The sequence below is a fragment of the Lissotriton helveticus genome, chromosome 1_1, assembly GCF_964261635.1.
Source record: "Lissotriton helveticus chromosome 1_1, aLisHel1.1, whole genome shotgun sequence".
In the NCBI taxonomy this organism is placed as follows: Eukaryota; Metazoa; Chordata; class Amphibia; order Caudata; family Salamandridae; genus Lissotriton; species Lissotriton helveticus.
The window spans coordinates 1,712,576,509-1,712,603,152 of record NC_136057.1 but is presented as its reverse complement, the minus strand read 5'-3'; the positions used below and the strand labels follow the sequence as shown (position 1 = coordinate 1,712,603,152).

General features: G+C 51.4%; 1 protein-coding gene across 11 annotated transcripts in view; it reads right to left on the bottom strand.

Moving 5' to 3' along the window:
- Positions 1–26,644, bottom strand: part of BAZ2A (bromodomain adjacent to zinc finger domain 2A) — a 1,342,005-nt gene that overhangs the window by 166,205 nt on the left and 1,149,156 nt on the right. For all 11 annotated transcript variants that reach the window (XM_078689111.1, XM_078689116.1, XM_078689113.1 and 8 more), the window contains one exon: positions 18,222–18,454. In XM_078689111.1, coding sequence (XP_078545237.1) covers positions 18,222–18,454 — 233 coding nt within the window. The remainder of the gene's footprint in view (positions 1–18,221; positions 18,455–26,644) is intronic.

Sequence of the window (26,644 nt, the reverse complement as noted above, 5' to 3'; positions counted from 1 at the left end):
TAAGTGGGTTAACACCCACTGGTGGCAGCAATATCCCTAATGATAAACACAGGAGTTTTGACAATAGACACCTGAGTAAAATAGTGCCCTCTATAAGACAGGAGATGATATCCACAAGTGGATAACTGCTTTGGAGAGGGCCTGCAAAGTACAGCAGGTACCCCAGAGTCAGTGGGCAGCTATTATGTGGCTCTCCTTTGAAGGCAAAGGTAGAGATAAGTTCCTCACTGTTAGATATGAGGATGCTAATGATTACCAAGTCCTGAAAACTGCACTGATTGATGGCTTTGGCTTAACAACTGAACAGTACAGGTTGATGTCCAGAGACACCCAGAAAGCTCAGGCTCAGGATTGGACTGATTTTGTTGATTGTGCCACTAAGGCTTTGGAAGGCTGGTTACTGGGAAGTAAAGTTACTGATTACACAGGATTGTATAATCTAATTATGAGAGAGCAAATCTTAAATAATTGTCAGAACCAGTTGTTGCATCAGCACCTGATTGACTCAGATCTGACCTCTCCCCAAGAATTGGGAAAGAAGGCAGACAGATGGGTCCGAACCAGGGTCAAGCAGCAGAACCAGGGTGGTGGCCAGAAGAAAGCAGACCAGAAGGGTAATAATGAGAATAAGCAAAATGACCAGAAGTCTTCAACAGGGCCCCAACAACCTAAGGAGGGTGGGTCCCAAAATTCCCAAAAGAAGAAGAATGATGGTCCTAAGAAACCATGGTGCCAATACTGTAAAAGTAAAACTCACTGGTTTAGTGAGTGCACCAAGAAAGGCCAAACTCCTACCACTACTGTCCCTAAGACACCTGCACCCTCTAGTAGTTAGTAGTGGTAGTGCACCTCCCAAGGCTATAGTTGGGTTAACCCTGGGAACTGAGGTGGGTTCTGACTTTGTCAGAATGCCTACTCAGGCAGTTCTTGTTTGTACTGGGGACATGGATATGACCCCTACTGTAAGTCCTAGTACTCTGGGCAAATACAAGCAAACACCTTTAATCAATGGAAAAATGGCTCAGGCCTACAGGGACACATGTGCCAGTGTAACTATGGTGACACCAACATTTGTGGATCCTGACCAGATCATGCTAGATTTAGACTACCTAGTGACCAATGCTAGCAATGTCACTACCAATCACAGTATGGCAGTTGTTAATTTCTCCTGGGGAGGGGTAACTGGCCTCAAAAGGGTTGTAGTTAGTTCAGACCTCCCAGTAGATCCCAGAAGGAACTGTCATAGAGGAGCTTGAACCTGAACAGGTTGAGTTTCTTGGGACAGGGGGACCTTCCAGGGCAGACTTGAGGCAGGCACAGTTAGACTGTTCCTCCCTTGAACCCCTCAAGACAGCAGGCTGCTGCTGAGGCTGCAGGGAATGCTACAGGTGCCCACAAGGTATATTGGGATGATGGACTCCTATACTCTGAGGCAAGAGACCCCAAACCTGGTGCTACCAGGAGGCTGGTCATCCCCTTGTCTCTTAGAGGTTTCCTTCTCACCTTAGCCCATGAGATTCCCCTTGCAGGTCACTTAGGCCAGAACAAGACTTGGGACAGGCTTGCCCCACACTTTCACTGGCCTAATATGTCTGAAGACACTAAAGAGTTTTGTCTCTCATGTGTCACCTGTCAAGCCAGTGGCAAATCAGGTGGCACAACAAAGGCCCCCCCTTATACCACTACCTGTGGTGGGGGTACCATTTGAGAGAGTGGGGATAGACATTGTTGGACCAATGGACCCCCCAACAGCATCTGGGCACAGATTTATACTGGTGGTAGTGGATCATGCCACCAGGTATCCAGAAGCTATTCCCCTTAGGACCACTACAGCTCCTGTTGTGGCCAGGGCCCTGCTTGGCGTTTTCTCCAGAGTGGGGTTTCCTAAGGAGGTTGTCTCTGACAGAGGTGCAAACTTCATGTCAGGATACTTGACTGCAATGTGGAAGGAGTGTGGTGTAAATTACAAATTTACCACACCCTATCACCCACAGTACAATGGGCTTGTTGAGAGATTCAATAAGACCCTAAAAGGGATGATAAAAGGGTTACCTGAAAAGCTTAGGCGAAGATGGGGCATCCTTTTACCCTGCCTCCTGTTTGATTACAGAGAGGTCCCACAGAAGGGGGTTGGCTACAGCCCTTTTGAGCTTCTGTTTGGGCATCCTGTAAGAGGACCCCTGTGTCTTGTAAAGGAAGGATGGGAGTTACCTCTCAAAAAGCCTAAACTTGACATAGTGGACTATGTACTTGGTCTCCGCTCCAGGATGGCAGAGTACATGGAGAAGGCATCCAAAAACCTTGAGACCAGCCAAGAACGTCAAAAAGCTTGGCATGACCAAAAGGCTGTCCTAACTGTTTATCATGCAGGACAGAAGGTGTGGGTGTTGGAGCCAGTGGCCCCAGCAGCTCTCCAAGACAGATGGTCTGGACCCCATACCATTATTGAGCAGAAGGGAGAGGTCACCTACATGGTGGACCTTGGAAGTCCCAGGAGCCCCCACAGGGTGCTTCATGTTAACAGGCTCAAGGCATTTGTCGACAGGGAAAACATGGGCTTGCTCATGGCAACAGATGAGGGACAGGAGGAAGAGAGTGACCCTCTCCCAGACCTGCTCACTCAGAACCCTGATGATGGGTCAGTTGATGGTGTAGTCTTTTCTGACAGCCTCTCTGAGCATCAACAAAAGGATTGTAAACAGGTTCTTCAATCCTTTAGGCAAATGTTCTCACTGACACCCAGTCAGAGAAACTGGTGCACCCATGAGGTGGACACTGGTGACAGTCTGCCTGTCAAGAGTAAAATCTACAGGCAACCTGACCACGTCAGGGACTGCATATAGAAAGAAGTTCAAAAGATGTTGTAATTGGGAGTCATTGAACCCTCAGAGAGCCCTTGGGCTAGTCCTGTAGTTCTAGTGCCAAAACCTCACACCCAGGATGGTAAGAGAGAGATGAGGTTTTGCGTAGACTACAGGGGTCTCAATGCTGTCACTAAGACAGATGCCCATCCAATACCTAGGGCAGATAAACTTATAGACAAGTTGGCTTCTGCAACTTTCTTGAGTACATTTGACCTAACAGCTGGTTATTGGCAGATCAGGTTAGCTGAGGATGCCAAGGCCAAAACAGCATTTTCTACCCCAGGAGGTCATTACCAATTTGTGGTGATGCCCTTTGGTTTGAAAAATGCACCTGCCACTTTTCAAAGGTTGGTGAACCAAGTTCTCACTGGGTTGGATGACTTTTGTGCAGCATATCTAGATGATATTGCTGTCTTTAGCTCCACCTGGGAGGATCACCTGAGGAAAGTTTTGGAGGCCCTGCAAAAGGCAGGCCTCACTATCAAGGCGACCAAGTGCCAGATAGGGCAGAGTCAGGTTGTGTACCTGGGCCACCTTGTAGGTGGAGGCCAGGTTCAACCCTTGGAGAGCAAGATACAGGCCATAAAGGACTGGGCTCCTCCAACCACCCAGACACAGGTCAGAGCTTTCTTGGGCCTGTCTGGTTACTATAGGAAGTTTGTCAAAAATTATGGGTCCATTGTGACACCACTTAATGACTTGACAAGCAAGAAAATGCCAAAGAAAGTTCAGTGGACAGTTAGCTGTCAGAAGGCATTCGATGACGTGAAGCAGGCCATGTGTACTGCACCTATTCTCAAGAGTCCTGACTACTCCAAAACATTCATTGTCCAAACAGATGCATCTGAGTTGGGTGTGGGAGCTGTTCTATCTCAACTGAATATTGATGGTCATGACCAGCCCATTGCTTTTATAAGTAGAAGGCTGACCCCTAGAGAGAAACGTTGGTCAGCTATTGAGAGGGAGGCCTTTGCTGTGGTTTGGGCCCTGAAGAAGTTGAGGCCATACTTGTTTGGAACTCACTTCAAGATTCAGACCGACCATAAGCCCCTCTTATGGCTAAATCAGATGAAGGGTGAAAACCCTAAACTTCTTAGGTGGTCCATCTCCCTACAGGGGATGGACTTTACAGTGGAGCACAGACCAGGGACTGGCCATGGCAATGCAGATGGTCTCTCCAGGTATTTCCACTTAGAACAGGAAGACTCACCTGGTCAAGGTTAGTTTAATGTCCCTAAGTTTGGGGGGGGGGTTATGTAGGAGAGTGGGGTCTGCAATCCTATGGTCACCCCAGATTTTTGCTTTTTGCTTCAGTGGTTTACGACTTTTCCTGGCTGTGGGCCTGCTAATCAGACCCACAGCCTAGCTGTTCTCTCTCTAAATTGACATCATGTACTTTAGGTGCATTTACCAATTGGTACTGGGCCACCTTATCCGTCCCTGTACAGTGTACCATAGGTACCCAGGGCATAAGTGTACCCAGGGCCTACCAGGGGCTGAAGCATGTATTATGCCACCCCTGGCTGGCCATCTAAAACTGACACAACTGGTTGCTAAGACAGCTGGGGCAAGGTGGTGTAATCACCCTTTGCTGTAGATATAGTTACCTATATCTAACCCCAAAATGGACACATATTCCTATCAGTCACTCCTATAGCAGGCCTTATCAATCCTGAAGGCAGAGTGCTTGGAATTATGTCAGATGGTGCTCTGGCATGAGCTGAGCCCGTCTGCAGCTTGCGGAACCAAGTCCTAATAGCTGTTCCATGATAACGCTATACCATATACTCTTAAGTGCATTATGATCCTCGCGGTTGAATGCTAACTCTGGTATAACATTATCAAAACATGTCGAGTAAGGTGTCATACGAATTGGAATACTACCCCCTCGCCAATTCTGGCGACGGGGGTAGCATTCCACCCTTCTAGAGGGACACGACATGTATGTAACTGTGAACCCCGGTTAAAGTTAACTCGAGCCTTGGCATCACAAAATGGATGCTGCCACCACAGACACAAGTCTGACCTCCTGCTGCTGGGAGTCCTTCCAGCGAGGGAGGCTTGGACAAAGGGTTTCCTGCCTTGGGAGGTGCTAGCACCACCCCAGACAGGATTTTGTGTATAGGGTAGGACAGGCCTGAAAGGAATGAGACATGCCTGGGGCACACAAGGTGCCCTGTGCATACACCGGCTCAAACCAGTTGCTGGGGCATCCCTGCCCCAAGCTCTGGCGCGAAACCGGACAAAGGATAGGGGGTGTAACCACCCCCCTTCCTGGTCCCACCCATAGGAGGGACCTAGTCGTAGTACAGCCCCCTTTAGCAGGATAAAGGTAGGAGCTGGTCCCATTCCAAATTAGATTATCCTGAACAACTTTTACAAGAAGAAACTCTGGACTTCGACGTTCTGCTCCACAGAAGACTGAAGAATCTCCCTTGTGGCCAAGGAGTGTCCACCCTGCAACTGCAGGCACCATCAAGCGTCCAGCGGCTTCCCTTTGTCGTCTTCCCTCGAGGATCCAGACTTCAGAGCCCGACGAGACCCGGATTCCCAGACCTCTCCGACCTCAACTCACATCTGCAGCACAGCTGAGATCCGTGGGTGCGACGAGACACATGGGACCGGCCATCTTGAAAGGAACAGCACTTCGCTTCCAGCACGACTCCCGAGGTAAACTCGACCAAGTGCTTTGGGGATTGAGAAGCCCCAGCCCCGAGCAGCCCCTGCACCGAAGATCAGCCCTCCAGCTTCCACGAGATCTGCGTGGGGCCCTTCTACTTGTTTGCTGCTCGACGCGTTGTCTGGTCACTTGCCGGCTGGCTAGTGACCTCCTAGACGACGATCTTTGAAAACTACATTGCTGGTCTGGTTGCTCCAGACTGGCCCTTGCTCCCTTCCAAAAGAGGAGCACCCCGGACTCTCCTAGTCCGCACCAGACGCCTTTTTCACTCACCGCTTGGGTTGCCTTTGCCAAGGCCTGTTGACCCCGAATCCGGAACAGACACCGCCGACAGCGAGAGCCTGCGTGGGACAGCTCGTGCCTCCATCCTGGTCGTCGAAGACTCCTCCTGGTCCACGTGGCTGCAGAGCCAAGCGTCCACTCTTCACCTGATCGCGACGACGACATCTGGTTCCTTCCTGGTTCCACTCCAGTCACTGGCTAGTGACTTTGAACATTGTCCCCTCTGCTTTCAGGTCTTCAGCATCTCTGATCCACCCTTGGATCACACCGGACATCTTCCTCCTGGTCGCCTGCAGCATCTTTTCTTTCAGGCTCCATAGACTTCAACGCAGAAACCCGACACGACTTCGCACCTATGCACCCGCAGCCCGTGGGTGAGGTAACAAGAGCATTTCGGTGCTCAAGGGTAGCTTGACTCTCCTAGTGTCTAGATTCACAGTCGTTTTAGTCCTAACCAGTCAGGATTGTCCGTACTTACCTTTTTCTTGAACTGTACTGTCCATAGATGTTACGCATCCCGCGTGTGAGTTCACACTCTGCACCCGCGTCCCGTGGGCCTCCTATTACTTACCTAAAGTTAGGATAGCGCGGTCCCAGCGGTCCTACAGCCTCTGGGCAGCTCCATTCCTTCTATCGATTTCCTTAAGCCATTTACTTAGTATATGGTTTGCTGTGCCCCTAGGGCACCATTGTTATTTTGTGCAACTTATCGTATTTTTCCTAAGAGATTGTCATGTGCTTAGCCCTCTGATCTCATAAAGAGTTCAGAGGTGTTCGTTATTAATAAATATATTGCTTATTTTCATAACAACCCGTGTGGTGTCCTTTCATCTGGTATTCAAGGGGTTATATTGTGGTAAAACAGCTGGCTTCACATGCCAAAAGAGTTTAGCCTAAGACTGCTTTGTCCATGCTACCATTAGGATAGCTGGTCTATAAGGTTGACTTACAACCAATCACCATAAGGGTTGTTTGGACTGATACAAGGTGGTCACTAGAACTAGTGAACATCATATATCAGGCCAACTTCTCACATTGGTGTGCAGCGGTTGGGATTTGAGCTTGCTGTTGTTTTTACCACATATAATCTTGAAATATCATTTGAAAGATCACATAAGGTACCATAGGTACATATAACAAGCTTAGAAATACTCTGAGTTCTACTGAACCAGCTGTTGTAGTAGAAAGGGCCTAGCACACCCTGACTACAACTCTTTGCAAGGGATCAGTAGGAAAACCCATAGTGTAGGTAGGTGCATCACTTACACCTCACTAGAAAGCATGTCTACCCATGGAGAGACTTCAGAGACTCCCCTAGTGGTTAGTGACCCTCCGCAGGTCCTTTCCAGATATGCAGCACTCAGTTTCCAGGAGATGAGACAAGTGTGTACCTCCAGGGAATTGAAACAGGGTTCTAACCCTACCACTCCCTTTCTGTTAGGTCTCTTAGAGACATATGATGCTAGAAGGGCTTCTAACACAGGCCCCTCTAATCCAGATGGGAGCATGCCCCCCTTAGAAGGTGAACGAGGTGATCCAGACTCCAACCTCCCTGAAACAGAAAATGTAGATGGTAGAGAGGAAGGGGACTTATCTGAGGATGAGGCAGACAATGGCCAACCTTTAGTCAGCAGACTTACAAGGGCCAACTTAGACCTACATAGGGAACGAACTGGAGGAGCCCCAGTGCCATTCACTAGCAGGCCTAACCAGGGGGTCAGAAGAGATAGATCTCATTCTAGGGACTCCAATAGATCTGTGCACTCTCATGCATCTGCTCAGAGGAGGATGACTTCTCCTCAGAGGAGAGAGCATGAAGCAAAGATGAGGGAAGTTAATCTGAGGATTCAAAGGGAAGAACTTGCCCTTGCCAAGGAGAAACTTGCCTTTGCTAGAGAGCAACAGTTGAGTGGGTTAACACCCACTGGTGGCAGCAATATCCCTAAGGATAAAGACAGGCGTTTTGACAATAGACACCTGAGTAAAATAGTGCCCTCCTATAACACAGGAGATGATATCCACAAGTGGATAACTGCTTTGGAGAGGGCCTGCAAAGTACAGCAGGTACCCCAGAGTCAGTGGGCAGCTATTATGTGGCTCTCCTTTGAAGGCAAAGGTAGAGATAAGCTCCTCACTGTTAGATATGAGGATGCTAATGATTACCAAGTCCTGAAAACTGCACTGATTGATGGCTTTGGCTTAACAACTGAACAGTACAGGTTGATGTTCAGAGACACCCAGAAAGCTCAGGCTCAGGATTGGACTGATTTTGTTGATTGTGCCACTAAGGCTTTGGAAGGCTGGTTACTGGGAAGTAAAGTTACTGATTACACAGGATTGTATAATCTAATTATGAGAGAGCAAATCTTAAATAATTGTCAGAACCAGTTGTTGCATCAGCACCTGATTGACTCAGATCTGACCTCTCCCCAAGAATTGGGAAAGAAGGCAGACAGATGGGTCAGAACCAGGGTCAAGCAGCAGAACCAGGGTGGTGGCCAGAAGAAAGCAGACCAGAAGGGTAATAATGAGAATAAGCAAAATGACCAGAAGTCTTCAACAGGGCCCCAACAACCTAAGGAGGGTGGGTCCCAAAATTCCCAAAAGAAGAAGAATGATGGTCCTAAGAAACCATGGTGCCAATACTGTAAAAGTAAAACTCACTGGTTTAGTGAGTGCACCAAGAAAGGCCAAACTCCTACCACTACTGTCCCTAAGACACCTGCACCCCCTAGTACAGTTAGTAGTGGTAGTCTACCTCCCAAGGCTATAGTTGGGTTAACCCTGGGAACTGAGGTGGGTTCTGACTTTGTCAGAATGCCTACTCAGGCAGTTCTTGTTTGTACTGGGGACATGGATATGACCCCTACTGTAAGTCCTAGTACTCTGGGAAAATACAGGCAAACACCTTTAATCAATGGAATAATGGCTCAGGCCTACAGGGACACATGTGCCAGTGTAACTATGGTGACACCAACATTTGTGGATCCTGACCAGATCATGCTAGCTTCAGACTACCTAGTGACCAATGCTAGCAATGTCACTACCAATCACAGTATGGCAGTTGTTAATTTCTCCTGGGGGGGGGTAACTGGCCTCAAAAGGGTTGTAGTTAGTTCAGACCTCCCAGTAGATCCCAGAAGGAACTGTCCTAGAAGAGCTTGAACCTGAACAGGTTGAGTTTCTTGGGACAGGGGGACCTTCCAGGGCAGACTTGAGGCAGGCACAGTTAGACTGATGGTTCCGAAAGCTGCAGAGGGGCTCAGATCATGCTAGGGCACCATCTCACATAAAACCAAGCACTCTGCCTCCAGGATTGTCGAGGCCTACCATAGGAGTGGCTTATAGGTGTATATGTGTCTATATATAAAAGGTAGATATAGGTATACTACATCTAAGTAAGGGGTGATTACACCACCTTACCCAGGCTGTGTGAACAGACCTGTGGTGTCAGTTTGGAAGGCAAACCAGGGGTAGCACAATACATGCCGCAGCCCCTGGTAGGCCTAGGGTGTACCTATGCCCTGGGTACCTATGGTACACTATAAAGGGGCTCACAAGGGTGACCTAGAAACCAATCTGGTATGTACCTAAAGTACATGGAGTCCATTTTATAGAGAAAGCAGATAGTTGGCCTGGGACCCTGCTATTCAGGGCCCCAGACTAAGTCGAAAACCATAAAAACACCAGGAAAAAAGTTGGGGTAACCATATAGTCAGATTCCACCTTCCTACACCCATTTCCTGTCAGGCGCACTAGGCCTACCTACACAAATGAGGTATCATTTTTATCACATGACATGTGGGAGCTTAGAATAGTAGAATGTGTTTTATTACCTATTGGATTTCCCTGCATTTGTGCCTTCCAAATGTAAGCCAGTTTGTAAGAAAGAAGACATTTTGAAAAATGACCACTGAATCACATGCAACTATGGGTACTCACAAATTCAGAGATGTACAAATAACCACTGCTCCTAAACTTCCTATCTGGTGCCCATGTCAGAAGTAATTAGGTTTCCTTGATACCCATTTTTCAGTTTACATATTTCACAATATGAATTGTTCTATAGTCAGTACATAATGAAAATCTATTCTAAGGTACTGCTCAGTTGTTAGCTCCTGGTACCTTGGGTTCTTGGACAACCCACAAACACCTTCGCAACCAGAAAGGTCGAGCAGACGTAATGATTTATAGCATTTGTGAATCAGCCATCGTGACAAAAAGTTACAGATGAAAACAAATGTCAGTTTTCCCTCCTCATTTTCAATATTTTTGTATTTCAACAGTTTTTCTGGGAAAACCTCGAGAGATTTACACAAATGACCCCTTGCTGAATTTTTGAAGGTTGTCTAACTAAGCTTTCCAGGATCACCCATGTGTTTCACACTGGTTTCTACTACCAACTGGGACTAGGTTTAAAACACAAAGAACAGGAGAAATGGGCTGCTTCTTTGAAAAATGCCCAAACTGATTTTTTTGATTCAGCTCTGCAAGTTGGGATAATAGTGACTTTAGCACCGCAAACGTTTGTTGATTTTTTTGCGGATCACTTTTTTCTTATTTTACCTTCCAAAAAAAGCTATATTTTGCCTTTTTTCCTAGGCCCATCCAGGGGAATCCACATACCCCAGGTACCTTTAAAATCCTCAGGATGCTGGGAAAAAGGACATACATTTGGCATAGATACCTTATGCAGAAAAAAAGTCATGGAGGCCTAAACACAAACTACCCCATAATAGCCCACCAGGGGCTTAGCACTCGTGGGAGGGGGGGGGGGGGGGGGGGTGAGCCTAAGCAGTTAAGGAGTTAAAGGTCTCGACCTGCTGTGGAGTTACCAAGGGCACAAGGAATACCAGGCGCAGCAGAATCAATTGTGGAATCAACTCGTCGAGTGAGGATCGGGAGCAAGTTTGTTGGCACCTTGACACCCACCTGACTTCTTTACAGAAAGTGGGGGAGGAGTATAGCTTTGCTTCAACATCTTATGTTTCTTCTTGGCTTCAGATTTACAGGATTACCATAAAGAGGGCCTGTTGTGGGAGCAGCCTCAAGAATGGGAATTAATCCAGGCCCTCGACTTGGAGGGAGAATGATACCCAGGTCTATAACCTATTCTGGTCTTTGGGGACATACAGCTTCACTTCACAGTCCTGGATCCCCTGAGGAATGTTCTAAATGTGAAGAATCTGCAGTTAGAAGTATTCAGAATCCCTTTTCTGTGCCTTAGCTTCGAGTCTCCCACGACAAAAGACTCGGACTTCCACCTTATCATTCTGCTCACACTGAGTCAGAGGCAACGACAGATGAGCCTGGGAGGAAAAAGCATAAGTCAGGAACTCTCCGAATTTGGTATCAGAGTGGACTTGTGCAATTCACGAATTGTCTGCATAATTAATATAGGCATGGAGCATAATTTACGGGCCTGGGTGCCAAGATTTCTCTACACCAGAATCCAAAGTCCCACACCAGTGGAGACAGAGAAACCTTTCTGTGGTACAGGGTTGGGCTCTCAAATTCCAACTACCCTTTACCAGGTGAGGAAATGGGGAACTAGAATTTCTGCAACCTGCCAGGAAAAGAGTTAACTTTGCTATGCCTTGAAGGAAGGAAAGGACAGACTGTTGGTGAGGGTTTCTGGATGTGCCCTTGAAAAAGCAAGATCCTTCCTAGAAAAGAACAAGACTGAGAAAAGCTAAGGCAGGAAAAAACTGGAAAGTTGACCGCGCAACCGAGAGATGATCAGAACTGCCCGGCCAAGTAGTGAGACTATGAGACCGTGGAGGTCCTGCAGTGTAATCGAGAAGCCAGTGTGGCTCAGATAAATAAACAGTCACGCGACAACTGCATCCTGCAGCCTCTTCGCAGGACAGACGCAGCGCCTGTGACCACTTGGTGCTGAGAACTTCATGACCGAAGATGGAGGTCATCTCAGAAGTAAGCAAAGTGCCTTCAGAAGCTACTCTGAGCGGTGAAAACGTCAGCCATCGTCAGAACTCGTAACACTTTCCAGTGTGGGCTCTTATCTTTGTTAAGGTGATGGGTTTTTGCCAGGGCCCGAGAAAGGTCACCGCTAGCAGAGAAGCACATAATCGTAGGTAGAATGCAGCTTCCTTCTGCTCCAATGGCCACATTGCTCAGCTCCCTTTCACCGGAGGAGTGCACACTGGAGGCCATGAGAGTGTTACCTGGGGTGGTGCAGAGGCAGAGCGATTCTACTTGGTGGCCACTTGGAAGACGCCACCTCAAACAGGTGCCACCCCTGCATCCGACTAACAGCAGCATGTTTAAAATGCACAAGCTGAACAATGACCTAGAGTGCAAAGAAAATACACTGTGGGAACAACTGTAATTGTGACTCATTATGCATTAATCAATAATCAAACTTTCAGGAGGGCTGGATGGGGAACCCAAAGTCTATCAACCTTTCCCCCTGTGAGAGCACATGTTGGGATATGCACTCACAGAAGCATTTTAGTGGTATTATCTGATCTTAGCTGCTATAAGGAATTACCTTTCCAATTTTATACCATAACAGCATCCTCTGACTTTTTTCTGTACAGTATTTTACTGAGGTCTGAGTCTCTAACACCATACTACGTCCCTGGGTAGGAATTGAAGCACAAGTTACTACTTGTGTAATGATATATCTGTAAGAGACATTTAGTTAGTGATAGATTCCTTACCTTAGAATATCCCCAGGCGTCAGACTGGATCCGGAAAGTTTCTGCTTAGCAGTACCCCTGCGCGTCAGTAGGTGGCGTCCTGCGGCTCCGCGTCCGTCACTGCTGTCGCAAGCGCCGGGATGACGTCACGGAGAGTACTTAGGCGCCACCCCTGCACGCTGACGTCAGTTCTGTACACAACTTTCTGCGCCAGGAACGCAGGGCCATGCAAGATACTGACCATTGGTGCATGACACAAGGGCCCTGAAAGGGATGACCTTAACCCTAGTAATCAGTCCACAGAACGGGGACGATGGGTGGGGCGGTAAGGAATCTATAACTAACTAATATCTCTTACAGATATATCGTTACAGAAGTAGTAACTTGTGCATCTGAGACACGTTAGTGATAGATTCCTTACCTTAGAATAGATACCCCAGCAATAACAACCCGGGAGGTGGGTCTGTGAACAGGATTACACGAGAAAGTCATGGAGCACAGAACGGCAAAAGAAGCCATCTCTCCGGACCGGACTGTCAATGTAGTAGTGCTTTTAAACGTGTGCAGCGACGCCCACGTAGCTGCCTGACAAATGTCCTGCAAGGGAACGCCGCGTCCCAAGGCAGTAGTGGCTGCAGTTGCCCTGGTCTAATGGGCACCTTGCCCCACAGGAGGCTCCTTCTTGGCCAAGGAGTAGCATGCTTTAATGCACAGAACGGCCCACCGTGAAATGGTCCGTTTGTGCACAGCCCGATCTTTTTTGGGGCCCACGTACCAAACAAAGAGTTGATCATCCACCCGGAACTGTTGTGTATGCTGCAGATAGAAAGCAAGCGCACGTTTTGGGTCCAGACGGTGGAGCCTCTCCTCTTCCCTGGAAGAATGCGTAGGCGGAAAGAAAGTGGGCAAAGTGATGGTCTGCCCGATGTGGAAAGGCGTGACAACCTTTGGCAAGAAAGAAGGACGGGTCCTTAAAACCACCTTGTCCCTTTGAACAGAGAGAAAAGGAGGTTTAGAAGAAAGCCTGGAGCTCACTCACTCTTCTGGCAGAAGTGATAGCTACCAGGAAAGCCGTCTTTAAGGTGAGAAGACGTAAGGGACAGTTATGTAGGGGCTCAGAGGGAGCACACATCAGGTAAGTCATGACAAGAATCAAGTCCCACTGAGGCATTATGAAAGGCATGTGTGGAAACTTGTGTGTAATGCCTTTGAGGAAACGGTTAACAACCGGGGACTTAAAAAGAGAAGGCTGATCAGGAAGCCTCAGAAAGGCGGAGATGGCAGAAAGATAACCTTTGATAGTGCCCAGAGCAGAGCCCTGCTGGGCCAAAGACAGAAGAAACAGAAGAACCTCAGAAAGAGGGGCAGAAAGGGGATCCACAGCTTTTGCTGTGCACCAAGCCACAAACGTGTTCCATCGGCAGGCGTATCCCGTTTTAGTAGAGGCACGCCTGGCTGCCAGACTTTAGGAGGAAGGTTGAAAGCAGTCAACTGTCGCCGCTCCATCTCCACGCATTGAGGTGGAGGCTGGACAGGTTCGGGTGAAGGACCGACCTCATCTGCTGCGACAGAAGATCCTCCAGAAGAGGCAGATGGATCGGGGATCGATGATCGATGCTCATACTGAGGATACCATACTCTTCGAGCCCAGTCCGGAGCCACAAGAATGACTTGGGCCCGGTCTCGCCTGATCTTCTTCAGCACTCTGCGCAGAAGTGGTATAGGCGGAAAGGCGTACAACAGACCGCAACTCCATTCGCAACGAAAAGCGTTGCAGAGCGAGTGCCGCCATGGAAATTCCAAAGCGCAGAACTGATGACATTGCGCATTCTCTTCGGTGGCGAATAGATCTCCCCACTGCTGAAAAAGAACTTGAGCCACGTCCGAGTTCAGACGCCATTCGTGATCCATCAAGCACCGGCAGCTGAGTTCGCCTGCCCCGGGGTTCAGAGAACCTGCCAGGTGTTGAACCACCTAGGTAATACCTTGATGTTCCAGCCATGTCCAGAGGCGCAGAGCCTCCTGACATAGGGTCCTGGACCCCACCCGCCCTGTTTATTGCAATACCACAGGACGGTGGTGTTGTCCGTGAACACCTGTACTACACTTCCCCGGACAGAGGGAAGGAATGCCTTCAGTGCAAGTCAGATCGCCCGCAGCTCCAGAAGGTTGATATGGAGCTGGAACTCCGCCGGAGACCAGAGGCCTCTGATCTCTGCCTCTCACAAGTGGCCTCCCCATCCCAGGAGGGACGCATCCGTCACTACTGTGTGCTCCGGTTGGGGAAGGGAGAGGGATCTGCCATTGACCCAATCGCGATTCGTGAGCCACCACTTCAAATGTCGTGCAGTGCCCTCCGAGATCTGGACATGATCGGACAGGTTGCCCTGATGCTGTGCCCACTGGGAACTTCAGGTCCCACTGCAGAGCCCGCATATGCCATCTGGCATATTGCACTAACAGGATGGAGGAGGCCATCAGGCCCAAGAGCCGGAGGGTCATTCTGACTGAAACCCGGGAAAGAGTTGGAAGGATCGGAATCATAGCCTGAATATCCCGGACTCGCTGCTCGGGAGGATAGACCCGAAACTGCGTCGAATCCAGAACCGCTCTGATGAAGGGGAGCTTTTGAGAGGGACTCGGGTGCGACTTCGGCACGTTGATGGAGAACCCCATTAAGTGCAGGAGGTCGGCTGTAGTCTGAAGATGGGTGACGACTGCCTGGGGCGAGCCCGCCTTCAACAACCAGTCATCTAGGTAGGGGAAGACTGATACCCTGACCTGCGCAGATGAGCTGCGACCACTGCCATCACTTTCGTGAACAACTGAGGGGCACTGGTAAGGCCGAAGGGGAGCATGGTAAACTGAAAATGCTCCTGGCCTACCATGAACTGCAGGTAACGCCGGTGGGCCGGCAGGATGGGGATGTGAAAATAATGCTACCATCCAGTCTCCAGGGTCGAGGGCAGCCAAGACCTGAGCCAAGGTCAGCATCTTGAACTTCTCCTTCCGGACGAAGCGATTGACATCCCGGAGGTCCAAGATAGGATGCAGACCCCCTTTGTCCTTCTTGGGGACCAGAAAGTAGTGGGAATAACAACCACTCGCTACTTCTGGCCCAGGAACGCACTCAATGGCCCCCTTGGCCAGGAGGGCCGTGACATCCTGTCGGAGAAGATCCAAATAATCTCCCGACATAGGGTGGCACTGTGGTGGCATGGCTGGAGGGGAGGACTGAAAGGGAAGGGAGTAACCTTGGCAGATTATCTGCATCACCCACTTGTCTGATGTAATCTCGCGCCAGTGGGGGAGGTGGTGGTGGATCCTGCCACCAACCGGCGTGTGGTGCTCCCCGAACCTCAGATGAGGAAGGTTTGAAGGAATAAGCAGCAGGGGTGGAGGTAGATGGGCCCGCACGCTGGTTCCCCGCCCCTCCCCTGCGGAAACCGCGACCACGGCCGCGCTGAGTTTGGTTCTGCACAGGCCTGGTGGAAGGGCGTGCCTGGGTGCCTCTCCCCTGGCCACGAAAGGAACAAAAACCAGAAGTGGCCAGGTTCCTAGTAGAAAGACCCAAGGACTTGGCCGCAGCCCGCGAGTACTTAAAGCGCTCCAGTGCACTGTCAGCCTTGTCGCCAAACTGGCGGATGCCATCAAAAGGCATGCCCAATGAGACGGCGGTGTCCAACCCACACCGAATGGTGAACTTAGCCGTATCCTTACCCTCAGCAATCGCCTGAGAAAGGGCAGCCTGCACCTCCTCAGGACACTGAGGCAACATCTGAGCAACAGCATCCCACACTGCGTTTGAGTAGTGGCTCAACAAGCAGGCGGTGTTCACCGACCGCAGCCAGAGGCTGGCCGAAGAGAACAACCGCTTCCCAAACTGGTCCAGCCTTTTAGAGTCCTTATGAGGCGGGGCCATGGGAAAAGCACTCTGCGACGTCGAGGCCTGAATAACCAGGCTCTCAGGCGTAGGGTGAGTGGTCAAGAATGCGGGGTCACTGGGTGCCGGCCGGTGGCGTCTGGCGACGTTCTTATCCACCCGTGGCTGGCCTCGACCAAGTGCCCAAAGGGACCTCAGTAAGGGTGTCATTAAAGAGAAGCAGCGGCTCCGACGAAGTAGACGCTGTCTGGAGCACCTCGGTGAGGAGGTTGGTCTTGAGGGCCACTGTGGGGAGGTCAAGGTTGAGGGCCTCAGCAGCACGACGGAGCACCATTGTGTTAGGGGGCACCCTCCTCCATCGTAGGTGGGGGAGAGGCGAACCCCGGGTCAGAGGAGACATTGAGGTCGCCTGCATCCTCCAAGTCGTCCACCCAATCTTGTTCGGAGTCACATTCCGAGCAAGCGGGTCCTCGGACCCTTCTCAGTCGTCGTCTGCCTCTGGCGTAGAGGAGGCCGGTCGCGGCAGTAGAGCCGGAGCCAGAGAGGGGACAAACGGATTCGGGAACAGCATCGGCCGGGACCAGACCAGCGCCCAATGTGGAACCCAGGTCGGAACAAAATGGTCCGGGAACCGGGGCAAAGTTGAGATAAACGGTACCCAGTGCGGTGCGGACGGGCCGGAGCCGAGGGCTGGCGCCAGGGCTGGAGCCGAGGCCGGCAATGCTGCACCTCGTGGGGCTGGAGCCTGCGGCGCAAGATCCTGTGGCTCAGGGGCTGGAGCCAGTGGTGGCGCTGCCGGGCCAACAGGATCTGGACACGGGACCGCGGGGCCCGAAGGCGCGCCGGCCAGAGACCGAGGCCTGTAAAGGCGGTCCAAGACAGCAGGGAACTCTTGCATTTGTTCGGGAGTCGCCGACGGACCCGGGTATGGCAGGTAGGCCGCGGGACTCCCAGGCTCCAGAGGTGCTGCAGGGGCGAGGCCCCTGTCCCCCTCGTCGGCCTCCGAGGAGCGACGGGGGGATGTCGGAGAGCAAACACACTTCTTCGACTTCTTTTGATGGCGACGCTTACCGGAATCCAAAGGAGAGACGGCTCCGGTCCCGGGAACGACCCCTAGACCCGGAGCGGCGACATGACGAATGCTGGGCCTCCAGCAAATTCGGGTGCCGCTCCCGCAAGGCCTTGGGGGGCCATGGCACGACAGTCACGGCAGTCCCGGGAGTCCTGATCGGTCTCCAGGAAGTAGAGGCAAACATCGTGGGGGTCTGCCACCGACATATTTCGGCGACAGGCCCCACAAGACTTAATGCCGGGCATCCCTACGTGCACCAGGAGAAAAAAGTGGGGAGACAAAAGCCTCTAAATAGCGGTCAAAAAGTGACCAATGTACGAGCTCAATCGGGATCTGCGCTTACTGGCGCGGAAAAAGAAAGAACAGAACTGACGTCAGCACGCATGGGTGGCGCCTAAGTACTCTCCGTGATGTCATCTCGGCGCTGACGACGCCAGTGACTGATGTGGAGCCGCAGGACGCCACCTACTGACGTGCAAGGGTACTGCTAAGCAAAAACTTTCCGGACCCAGTCTGACGCCTGGGGATATTCTAAGGTAAGGAATCGGTCACAAACGTGTCTCTTTCAGATCTGTATAACATCGCTACACTGAGGGTCAAGTGCTACTTGGTGCCCATATTAGGATAAATAGTCGGGTAAAGCCCAGGAGAGCAGTGGGCAAGAGCTTTCATATTTACAATTTGAGCACAGTAAACCCTGTCTGCCCTGGGACTTCTGAAAAAGTTCCCACACAGCACCCATCCCTTTAAAAATGACAACCTGTACTCATGTACTCACTCGCAAAAAGCAAGGTCACTGTTGTCATCATTTCTCACAGATATTCGCTTCCGCTTGGAGGGAGACAGTCCTTCACCAGAGTATCGTGAGACACCCATACCACAGTTGTCCCTCCGCCGCATTGTCATCGTCTTCTTCGGGCTACTGTCATCCATAAAGCTCGGAGGAAGTGTACGCCTCTTTGTACCCCGATGCAGAGAACTCTGCGGCCAGAGGTAGTCTCCATCCGCTTGCTACACAGTCAGTAAGAAAAAGGAACATGCATTTGGCAAGCGTTCCACTGGCAAAGAGGATTGGATAGCGATGGCATTCAGCTTAAACAAATTTTAACAGAATCACATGGAATATTTATGTCAACATCCTATAAAAATTACTGTTGAGGCTCTCAGTGACAGTCAATATCTGAAGAATACAATACATCTATTCTACCAGTCCATTGTAGACCCGCTCAAAAAATTCTTACCATCATCATATTTCACTCTTTCACACATCATTCTCACAAAGGAAAATGCTACTTACCAAGTATGCATCTGTTCCAGGCATGTAGAGCTGTATATTCACATGCTTTGCATAAGTCTGCCATCTAGTGTTGTGTCCTGATGTTTGCACTTTGTTTTTCTTCGAAGACGTCTTATTAAGGCACAAGGTAGGTGACTCCTCCTTTCGGTGATAATGGCTAGGGCATCGACTCCATTGTTAGATTTTTTCCCCGCAGAGGGTGAGAAAGGAGTTAGTAAGAGTAGAATAGAGATGTCCATGTGTATGTATCTAAGATATTACTATTACAGATATAGGTACAAGGGGAGGTGGGTGGGCGCATGTGAATCTACAGCTCTACATGCCAAGAACAGATGCATACTGGGTAACTAGCATTTTCCATTTGAGGCATGTGAGCTGTAGATCACATGCTTTACATAGACTATACAGCAGTAATCTCCCAAAGCAGTGGCTAACCTGTAGCTGTTGCAGTTGTTTGAAAGAGTGTACGAAGAACTGCCTGGCCTACCCTAGCTTGTTGGTTTACTAATACATCGGCACAATAGTGTTTTGTGAATGTGTGAGGTGTAGACCATGTTGCAGCTTTACAGCGGTCAGCTATGGGAAGGTTTCCTAAGAAAGCCATAGAAGCCCCAAGTTTACCAGTGAAATGCGCTCTAGGGGGAATTGGTGAAGTCCTTTTTTTGCTTTTGCATAGCATGTTTGAATACATTTGACTATCCACTGTGCAATACCAGATTTAGAAATGGGATTGCCTTCGAGAGGTGACGCAAAAGCAACAAAGAGTTGTTTAGTTTTATGAAAGGGTTTTGTCCTTTCTATGTAATAGAGTAATGCTCGTTTAACATCTAAGGTGTGTAGATAACGTTTTGCCACAGAATATGGTTGAGGAAAGAACACAGGCAACTCAACAGATTGGTTAGTGTGGAAAGTAGAAACTACTTTGAGTAGAAATTCAGTATTAGTACGAAGAACTTCTTTGTAAGAATGGTTCTTCTATGGTTAGTGCCTGAAGCTCACCCACTGTCCTCAGTGATGTGATAGCGATGAGGAAAGCAACTTTCCAAAAGAGAAATTGCAGTTCACATTTATGCAATGGCTCAAAGGGTGGACCCATTAGTCTGGTAAGAACAATATTAAGATTCCACACTGGGGCATGTGGAAGTCTTGGAGGAATAAATAACTTGAGTCCTTCCATAAAGGCCTTAATAACCGGCACTCTGAAAAGAGACAGATGAACAAGTTACTTACCTTCGGTAACGATATATCTGTAAGAAACAGTAGTTAGTATTAGATTCCTTACCTTAGAATATCCCCAGGCGTCCGTCTGGATCCGGAAACTTTTGCGTAGCAGTACCCCTGCGCGTCGGTAGGCGTCGTCTGCAGGCGTCCCCTGCGGCTCCGCGTCCGTCGTCGGCGTCGTGATGACGTCGCGGGAGTATATAGACGCCGCCTCCGCGCGCTGACGTCAGTTCTTTGTACATAGCTTTTCCGCGCCAGAACACGCAGAGCCATGTGAGAACCAACACTGGTGCCATTGAAACTAGGGCCCTGAAAGGGATGCCCTTAACCCTAGGTATCAGTTCGCAGAGCGGGGAGGATGGGCGGGGCGGTAAGGAATCTAATACTAACTACTGTTTCTTACAGATATATCGTTACCGAAGGTAAGTAACTTGTTCATCTGAAAGAAACAGGTTAGTATTAGATTCCTTACCTTAGAATAGATACCCCAGCAATACCAACCCCGGTGGTGGGTCTGCGAACCAATACAATCCTACACCAGAAAGTCCTGGAGGACCGAACGGCCAAAGAAGCCATCCCTCCGGACTTGACTGTCAAGGCAGTAGTGCCTCGCAAAGGTGTGCAGCGAGGCCCACGTAGCCGCCTGGCAAATGTCCTGCAAAGGGACTCCCCGGCCCAGGGCAGTAGTAGCCGCCGTGGCCCGAGTGGAATGGGCCCTCAGCCCAACAGGAGGCTCTTTCCGAGCCAAAGAGTAGCACGCTTTGATGCACAGAACGACCCACCGAGAGATGGTCCGTTTATGTACCGCCCGTCCTTTCTTCGCACCCACGTAGCCAACAAACAGTTGGTCATCCACCCGGAACTGGCGTGTGCGATCCATATAAAATGAAAGCGCACGTTTTGGGTCCAGACGATGGAGCCGCTCTTCATCCTTTGAAGGATGCGGAGGTGGGAAGAAGGAGGGTAAGGTGATGGACTGCCCGATGTGAAAAGCAGAGACTACTTTGGGCAGGAAAGAAGGTCTAGTTCTCAGAACCACCTTGTCTGGATGAATTGACATGAAAGGAGGTTTGACAGAAAGAGCCTGGAGCTCACTCACCCTCCTGGCAGAGGTGATGGCAACCAGGAAGGCAGTCTTTAAAGTCAGGAGACGGAGAGGACAGGAATGAAGCGGCTCAAAGGGAGCGCACATCAAGAAAGTCAGAACCAGGTTCAAGTCCCACTGAGGCGTCACGAACGGAACAGGTGGATACATGTGCGTGATGCCCTTCAAGAATCTTGTTACAATAGGGGACCTGAACAAAGAAGGTTGATCAGGTAGCCTTAGAAAGGCCGAAAGGGCAGAAAGGTAGCCCTTGATAGTGCCCAGAGCAGAGCCCTGCTGGGCAAGAGAAAGAAGGAAGAGAAGAACCTCGGAAAGAGGGGCAGAGAGAGGGTCCACAGCCTTTGCTGTGCACCATGCCACAAATCTGTTCCACCGGCAGGCGTATACCGACTTTGTGGAGGGACGCCTGGCTGCCAGAATCACATCACAAACTTCAGGAGGCAAGTCAAATGGCCTCAACTGTCGCCGCTCAATCTCCACGCATGGAGGTGGAGACTGGACAGGTTCGGGTGGAGGACCGTCCCCTGCTGCTGCGACAGAAGGTCCTCCTGAAGGGGCAGGCGGATCGAGGGACCGACTGACATGCTGAGTAGCTCGGGATACCAGTACCTTCGAGCCCAGTCCGGAGCCACAAGGATAACTTGGGCCCGGTCGCGCCTGATCTTCTTCAGCACTCTGGGCAGAAGTGGTATAGGCGGAAAGGCGTACAATAGACCGCAACTCCACTCGCGCCGAAATGCGTCGCCGAGCGAGTGCCGTCTTGGAAACTCCAACGCGCAGAACTGATGACATTGCGCGTTCTCTTCTGTGGCGAATAGATCTAACCAAGGCTCTCCCCATTGCAGAAAGAGGCCTTTCGCCACGTCCGAGTTCAGACGCCATTCGTGATCCACCGAGCACCGACGGCTGAGTTCGTCCGCCCTGGCGTTCAGAGAACCTGCCAGGTGTTGAACCGTCAGAGTCACGCTCTGACGTTCCAGCCATTGCCAGAGACGCAGAGCCTCCTGGCAAAGGGTCCACGACCCCACTCCGCCCTGCTTGTTGCAGTACCACATGGCGGTGGTGTTGTCCGTGAACACCTGCACTACACTCCCGTTGACAAAGGGGAGGAATGCCTTCAGTGCTAGGCGAATTGCCCGCAGCTCCAACATGTTGATATGGAGCCGGGACTCCGCCGGAGACCAGATGCCTCTGATCTCCGCCTCTCCCAAGTGGCCTCCCCAGCCCTGGAGGGACGCGTCCGTCACAACTACGTGCTCCGGTTGGGGAAGGGAGAGGGATCTGCCTCTGACCCAATCGCGGTCCGTAAGCCACCACTGCAACTGTCTCGCAGTGCCCTCCGAGATCAGGACATGGTCGGATAGGTTGCCTTGATGCTGGGCCCACTGAAACTTCAGGTCCCACTGCGGAGCCCGCATCCGCCACCGGGCGTGATGCACCAGAAGGATGCAGGAAGCCATCAGCCCCAGCAGCCGCAGCGTCAACCTGACCGAAACCCGGGATAACGGCTGAAAGATTGGAATCAGAGCCTGAATATCCCGGACCCGCCGTTCCGGAGGATAAACCCGAAACTGCGCCGAGTCGAGAACCGCTCCGATGAAAAGGAGCTTTTGAGAGGGACACAGGTGTGATTTCGGCACATTGATGGAAAACCCCAGCTCGTGCAGGAGGTCTGCCGTCATCTGAAGGTGGTGGACGACTGTCTGGGGCGAGCCCGCCTTCAACAACCAGTCGTCGAGGTAGGGGAAGACCGAAACCCCTAACCGGCGCAGATGAGCTGCGACCACCGCCATCACTTTCGTGAACACCCGTGGGGCGCTGGTAAGGCCGAATGGGAGCACGATAAACTGAAAGTGCTCGTGGCCTACCGTGAACCGCAGGTAACGTCGGTGGGCCGGCAGGACGGGGATGTGAAAATACGCGTCCTGCAAGTCCAACGCCACCATCCAGTCTTGTGGGTCCAGAGCAGCCAAGACCTGAGCCAAAGTCAACATCTTGAACTTCTCCTTTCGGAGGAAGCCCGTTGACGTTCCGTAGATCCAAGATAGGACGCAGGCCCCCCTTGTCCTTCTTGGGTACCAGAAAGTAGTGGGAGTAGCAACCACACCCTACTTCTGGCCCAGGAACGCGCTCGATGGCCCCCTAGGCCAAGAGGGCCGTAACTTCCTCCTGCAGAAGTGTCAAGTGGTCCCCCGACACACGGTGGTTCTGCGGTGGCATGGCTGGAGGAGTGCTCTCGAAGGGGAGGGAGTAGCCCCTTCGGACGAGCTGCAGCACCCACCCGTCCGATGTGATGGTGCGCCAGCGGGAGTGGTGATGGCGAACCCTGCCACCCACTGGCGTCACATGGGCCTGAAAGCTCGGACTAGGAGGATTTGGAGGCTGATGCTGCGGGGGGAGGTGTGGTCTGACCTCGCCGTTGTCCCCGACCGCCTCCACGGCGGAAGCCACGGCCGCCACCGCGTTGAGAAGTGTTCTGCGGTGCGTGGCTGGCAGCACGTGTGGGACCGCCCCTTCCGTGGCCACGAAAGGAGCGAAACGAACCCGTTTGCTGGCGCTGGGTCGAGAGACCCAAGGACTTGGCCGTGACCCTGGAGTCCTTGAAGCGCTCCAGCGCGTGGTCCGCTTTGTCGCCAAACAGGCGACTGCCATCGAACGGCATGTCCATCAAAGTATTTTGGACATCCGGCGAAAAGTTGGCGGATCTCAGCCAGGCGTGGCGACGAATCGCCACCGTCGTGGACATCGCTCTGCCTAGCGTGTCGGTTGTATCGAGACCACACCTGATGGAATATCGTGCTGCGTCTCGGCCTTCAATCATAGCCTGACCGAGCTTTGCCCGTACCTCCTGCGGGCATTGTGGCAGACACTCCGCGACCGTATCCCACAGAGAGTGGGTGTAGCGGCCCAAGAGGCATGCGGTGTTGCAAGACCGCAGTCCCAGACTCAGGGACGGGAAGACCTTCTTTCCATATTGGTCGTACCTCTTGGATTCCCGATCGGGCGGGGCCGACGGGAATGCGGTCTGAGAGGTCGAGGCCTGGATCACCAGACTCTCAGGGGTGGAATGGGTGGACAGGAACTTGGGGTCGTCCGGACACGGACGGTGGCGTCTGGCCACGTTACTATCAACAGGCGAACCTGAAACGGGCCTGGACCACGTGCCCAAAAGAACGTCTGTCAAGGCTTCGTTGAACGGCAGCAGAGGCTCCTGTGGGCATGACTGCGGTTTGAAGACCTCAGTGAGGATGTTAGGCCTCACGACCGCGACGGGGAGCTCAAGGTGTAAGGCCTTGGCAGCCCTCATCAACACCACTGAATAAGCAGCCCCAGCCTCCGAGGCCACAGTAGGAGGCGAGACAAAACCAGGGTTAGGAGAATCGTCCAGACCACTGGCATCACCCAAGTCACCTGTCCAGTCCACGTCGTACTGACACTCGCGTGACAGAGGGTCCTCAGACCCCTCCCAACCCTCTCCATAATCTGCATCCTCACCATATTCGGAGTCAATGATGTAGACCGGCTCCCCGGGGTCAATGGGCCCCATCGGCGCCGGACTCGGCGTCGGACGACGCCGGTCCGACTCCGCGTCCGGAGGAGGAGAGGGAATGGGGGTGGCGCCGCCCGGAGCCGGCGTCGGAGTCCCGGCGCTGCGCGGAGGCGGCACCATGGGTTGCCCCGATGGAATCGGCGCCGGAGAGGCCGGAGGACCAGCCGGCGTCGACCCTGAAGGGCCCAGCGGCGCCGGGGCCGGAGCCGGCGGCGTCGGAGCACCCGACGGCGTCGGGGCAGGAGCACCCGAACCGCTCGGGCCCCCGGACGGGACCACCGGGCCCGCAGGCGCCGTAGGCCCCGTCGGAGGAGACAGCGCCCTCATGGCCATGAGGAACTCCTCTATCTCCTCTCGTGACGCGCCTTGCCCAGGGACCGTCGGGTATGGAGCAGGCAGCGTCGGCGACCCACGCGGAGCCGCAGGGGTGGGGCCACCCGAACCCCCGGCCGCATCGCGCGAGCGTCGGGGGGAGTCGGGGGTACGATGACGACGCCCCGACTTCTTGTGCCTCTTACCTGAGGAACCAGAGGAATGGTGACGACTTCCGGAGCGCTCGTGGTGGCTCCGCGACCGCTCCCTCGACCGCTCCCTCGACCTCCGGCCGGACCGGGACCGCTCCTGACGCGGGGCCGACACCCGGAGCTCGAGTAGCTTGCGGGACTGCTCCCGTCTAGCCTTACTCGTCAAGGCCCGGCAGTCGACGCAGGACTCCACGTCGTGGTCCGCGCCCAGGCACCGGAGGCAGAGTCGGTGGGTCAAAAAACGTAGGTCAAAAGACCGGAGTACTGCTCTTCGGATCTGCGCTAACTGGCGCGGAAAAAAGAAGAACTGACGTCAGCGCGCGGAGGCGGCGTCTATATACTCCAGCGACGTCATCACGGCGCACGACGCCGACGACGGACGCGGAGCCGCAGGGGACGCCTGCAGACGACGCCTACCGACGTGCAGGGGTACTGCTACGCAAAAGTTTCCTGATCCAGACTGACGCCTGGGGATATTCTAAGGTAAGGAATCTAATATTAACCTGTTTCTTTCAGATGTTGTCTATTCTGAAGGTATGCAGCTATTGCAGCAAGATGTAAGGATATAGATGTGTATGCTAAATTTGACCGCTGTAAATGCAGGAAATAGCAAATTATATTTTAAAGTGAAGCATCAAGCGCGTTGATATGGCTGTTATTACAATAAATAACAAGCCGCTTCTATTTTGCTGCATAGCAAGCTCTTGTAGTAGGCCTTCTAGCTTCTTTAATAATGTTCATACAGTCTGGTGGAAGATTCGGATGTGTAGAAAACAACAGGAGAGCGAGGAATAGGTATTGGGGTATGTCCTCTTCCCCAATATAACAGTTGAAACAACGTGAACGGACCCACAGGTAAGTGTTTACACTTGTGATGACTCAATATGATGTAACAGAGTACAGACATCCAATGGATTTGTAAAAAGACCCCTCACCCACCAACCTAGTTGGTGGCATGCTTCATCATTGGGGTCACAGCTGGGCAGCCAAATGCAACCCAGCTGTGCTTCGACGCCGGACTACAGCAGAGCGAGTTTTGTTGTTCAGTGAGGTGTGCCCTCAGAGGGTGGTGAGGTTAAAAATGTCTCTAGGGAATACTTAAACGAAAAATCTTTATTTTTAGGGCCTTTGGACATAATTAACAAGCATTTGCAATGCAATAGGTCTCGCATTAGGAAAGTTTGAGCTATTGGTATTGTAAATGACAATTTTTTTTATTTATGTGTTGGTTTTGAAAATAGCGAATTTAATAGCTTTGTCATTTACAATGCCAATAGTTGTAATTTTTGCAAATGTGACACCTATAGCATTTGCAATGCAATATGTGATGTATTTACGTGGCTTAGATGTATTGATATTACAAATAGCAATAGCTTTAAAAAATAAAAAAAAATTAATACTTAAATAAAAGTTATTCTACTTTATAATGACAATAGCTTAAACTTTTGTAAATAACTTTTGTGAAGATTCTGTTCATTGTATTTTATTGTGACGAAAATCCAGG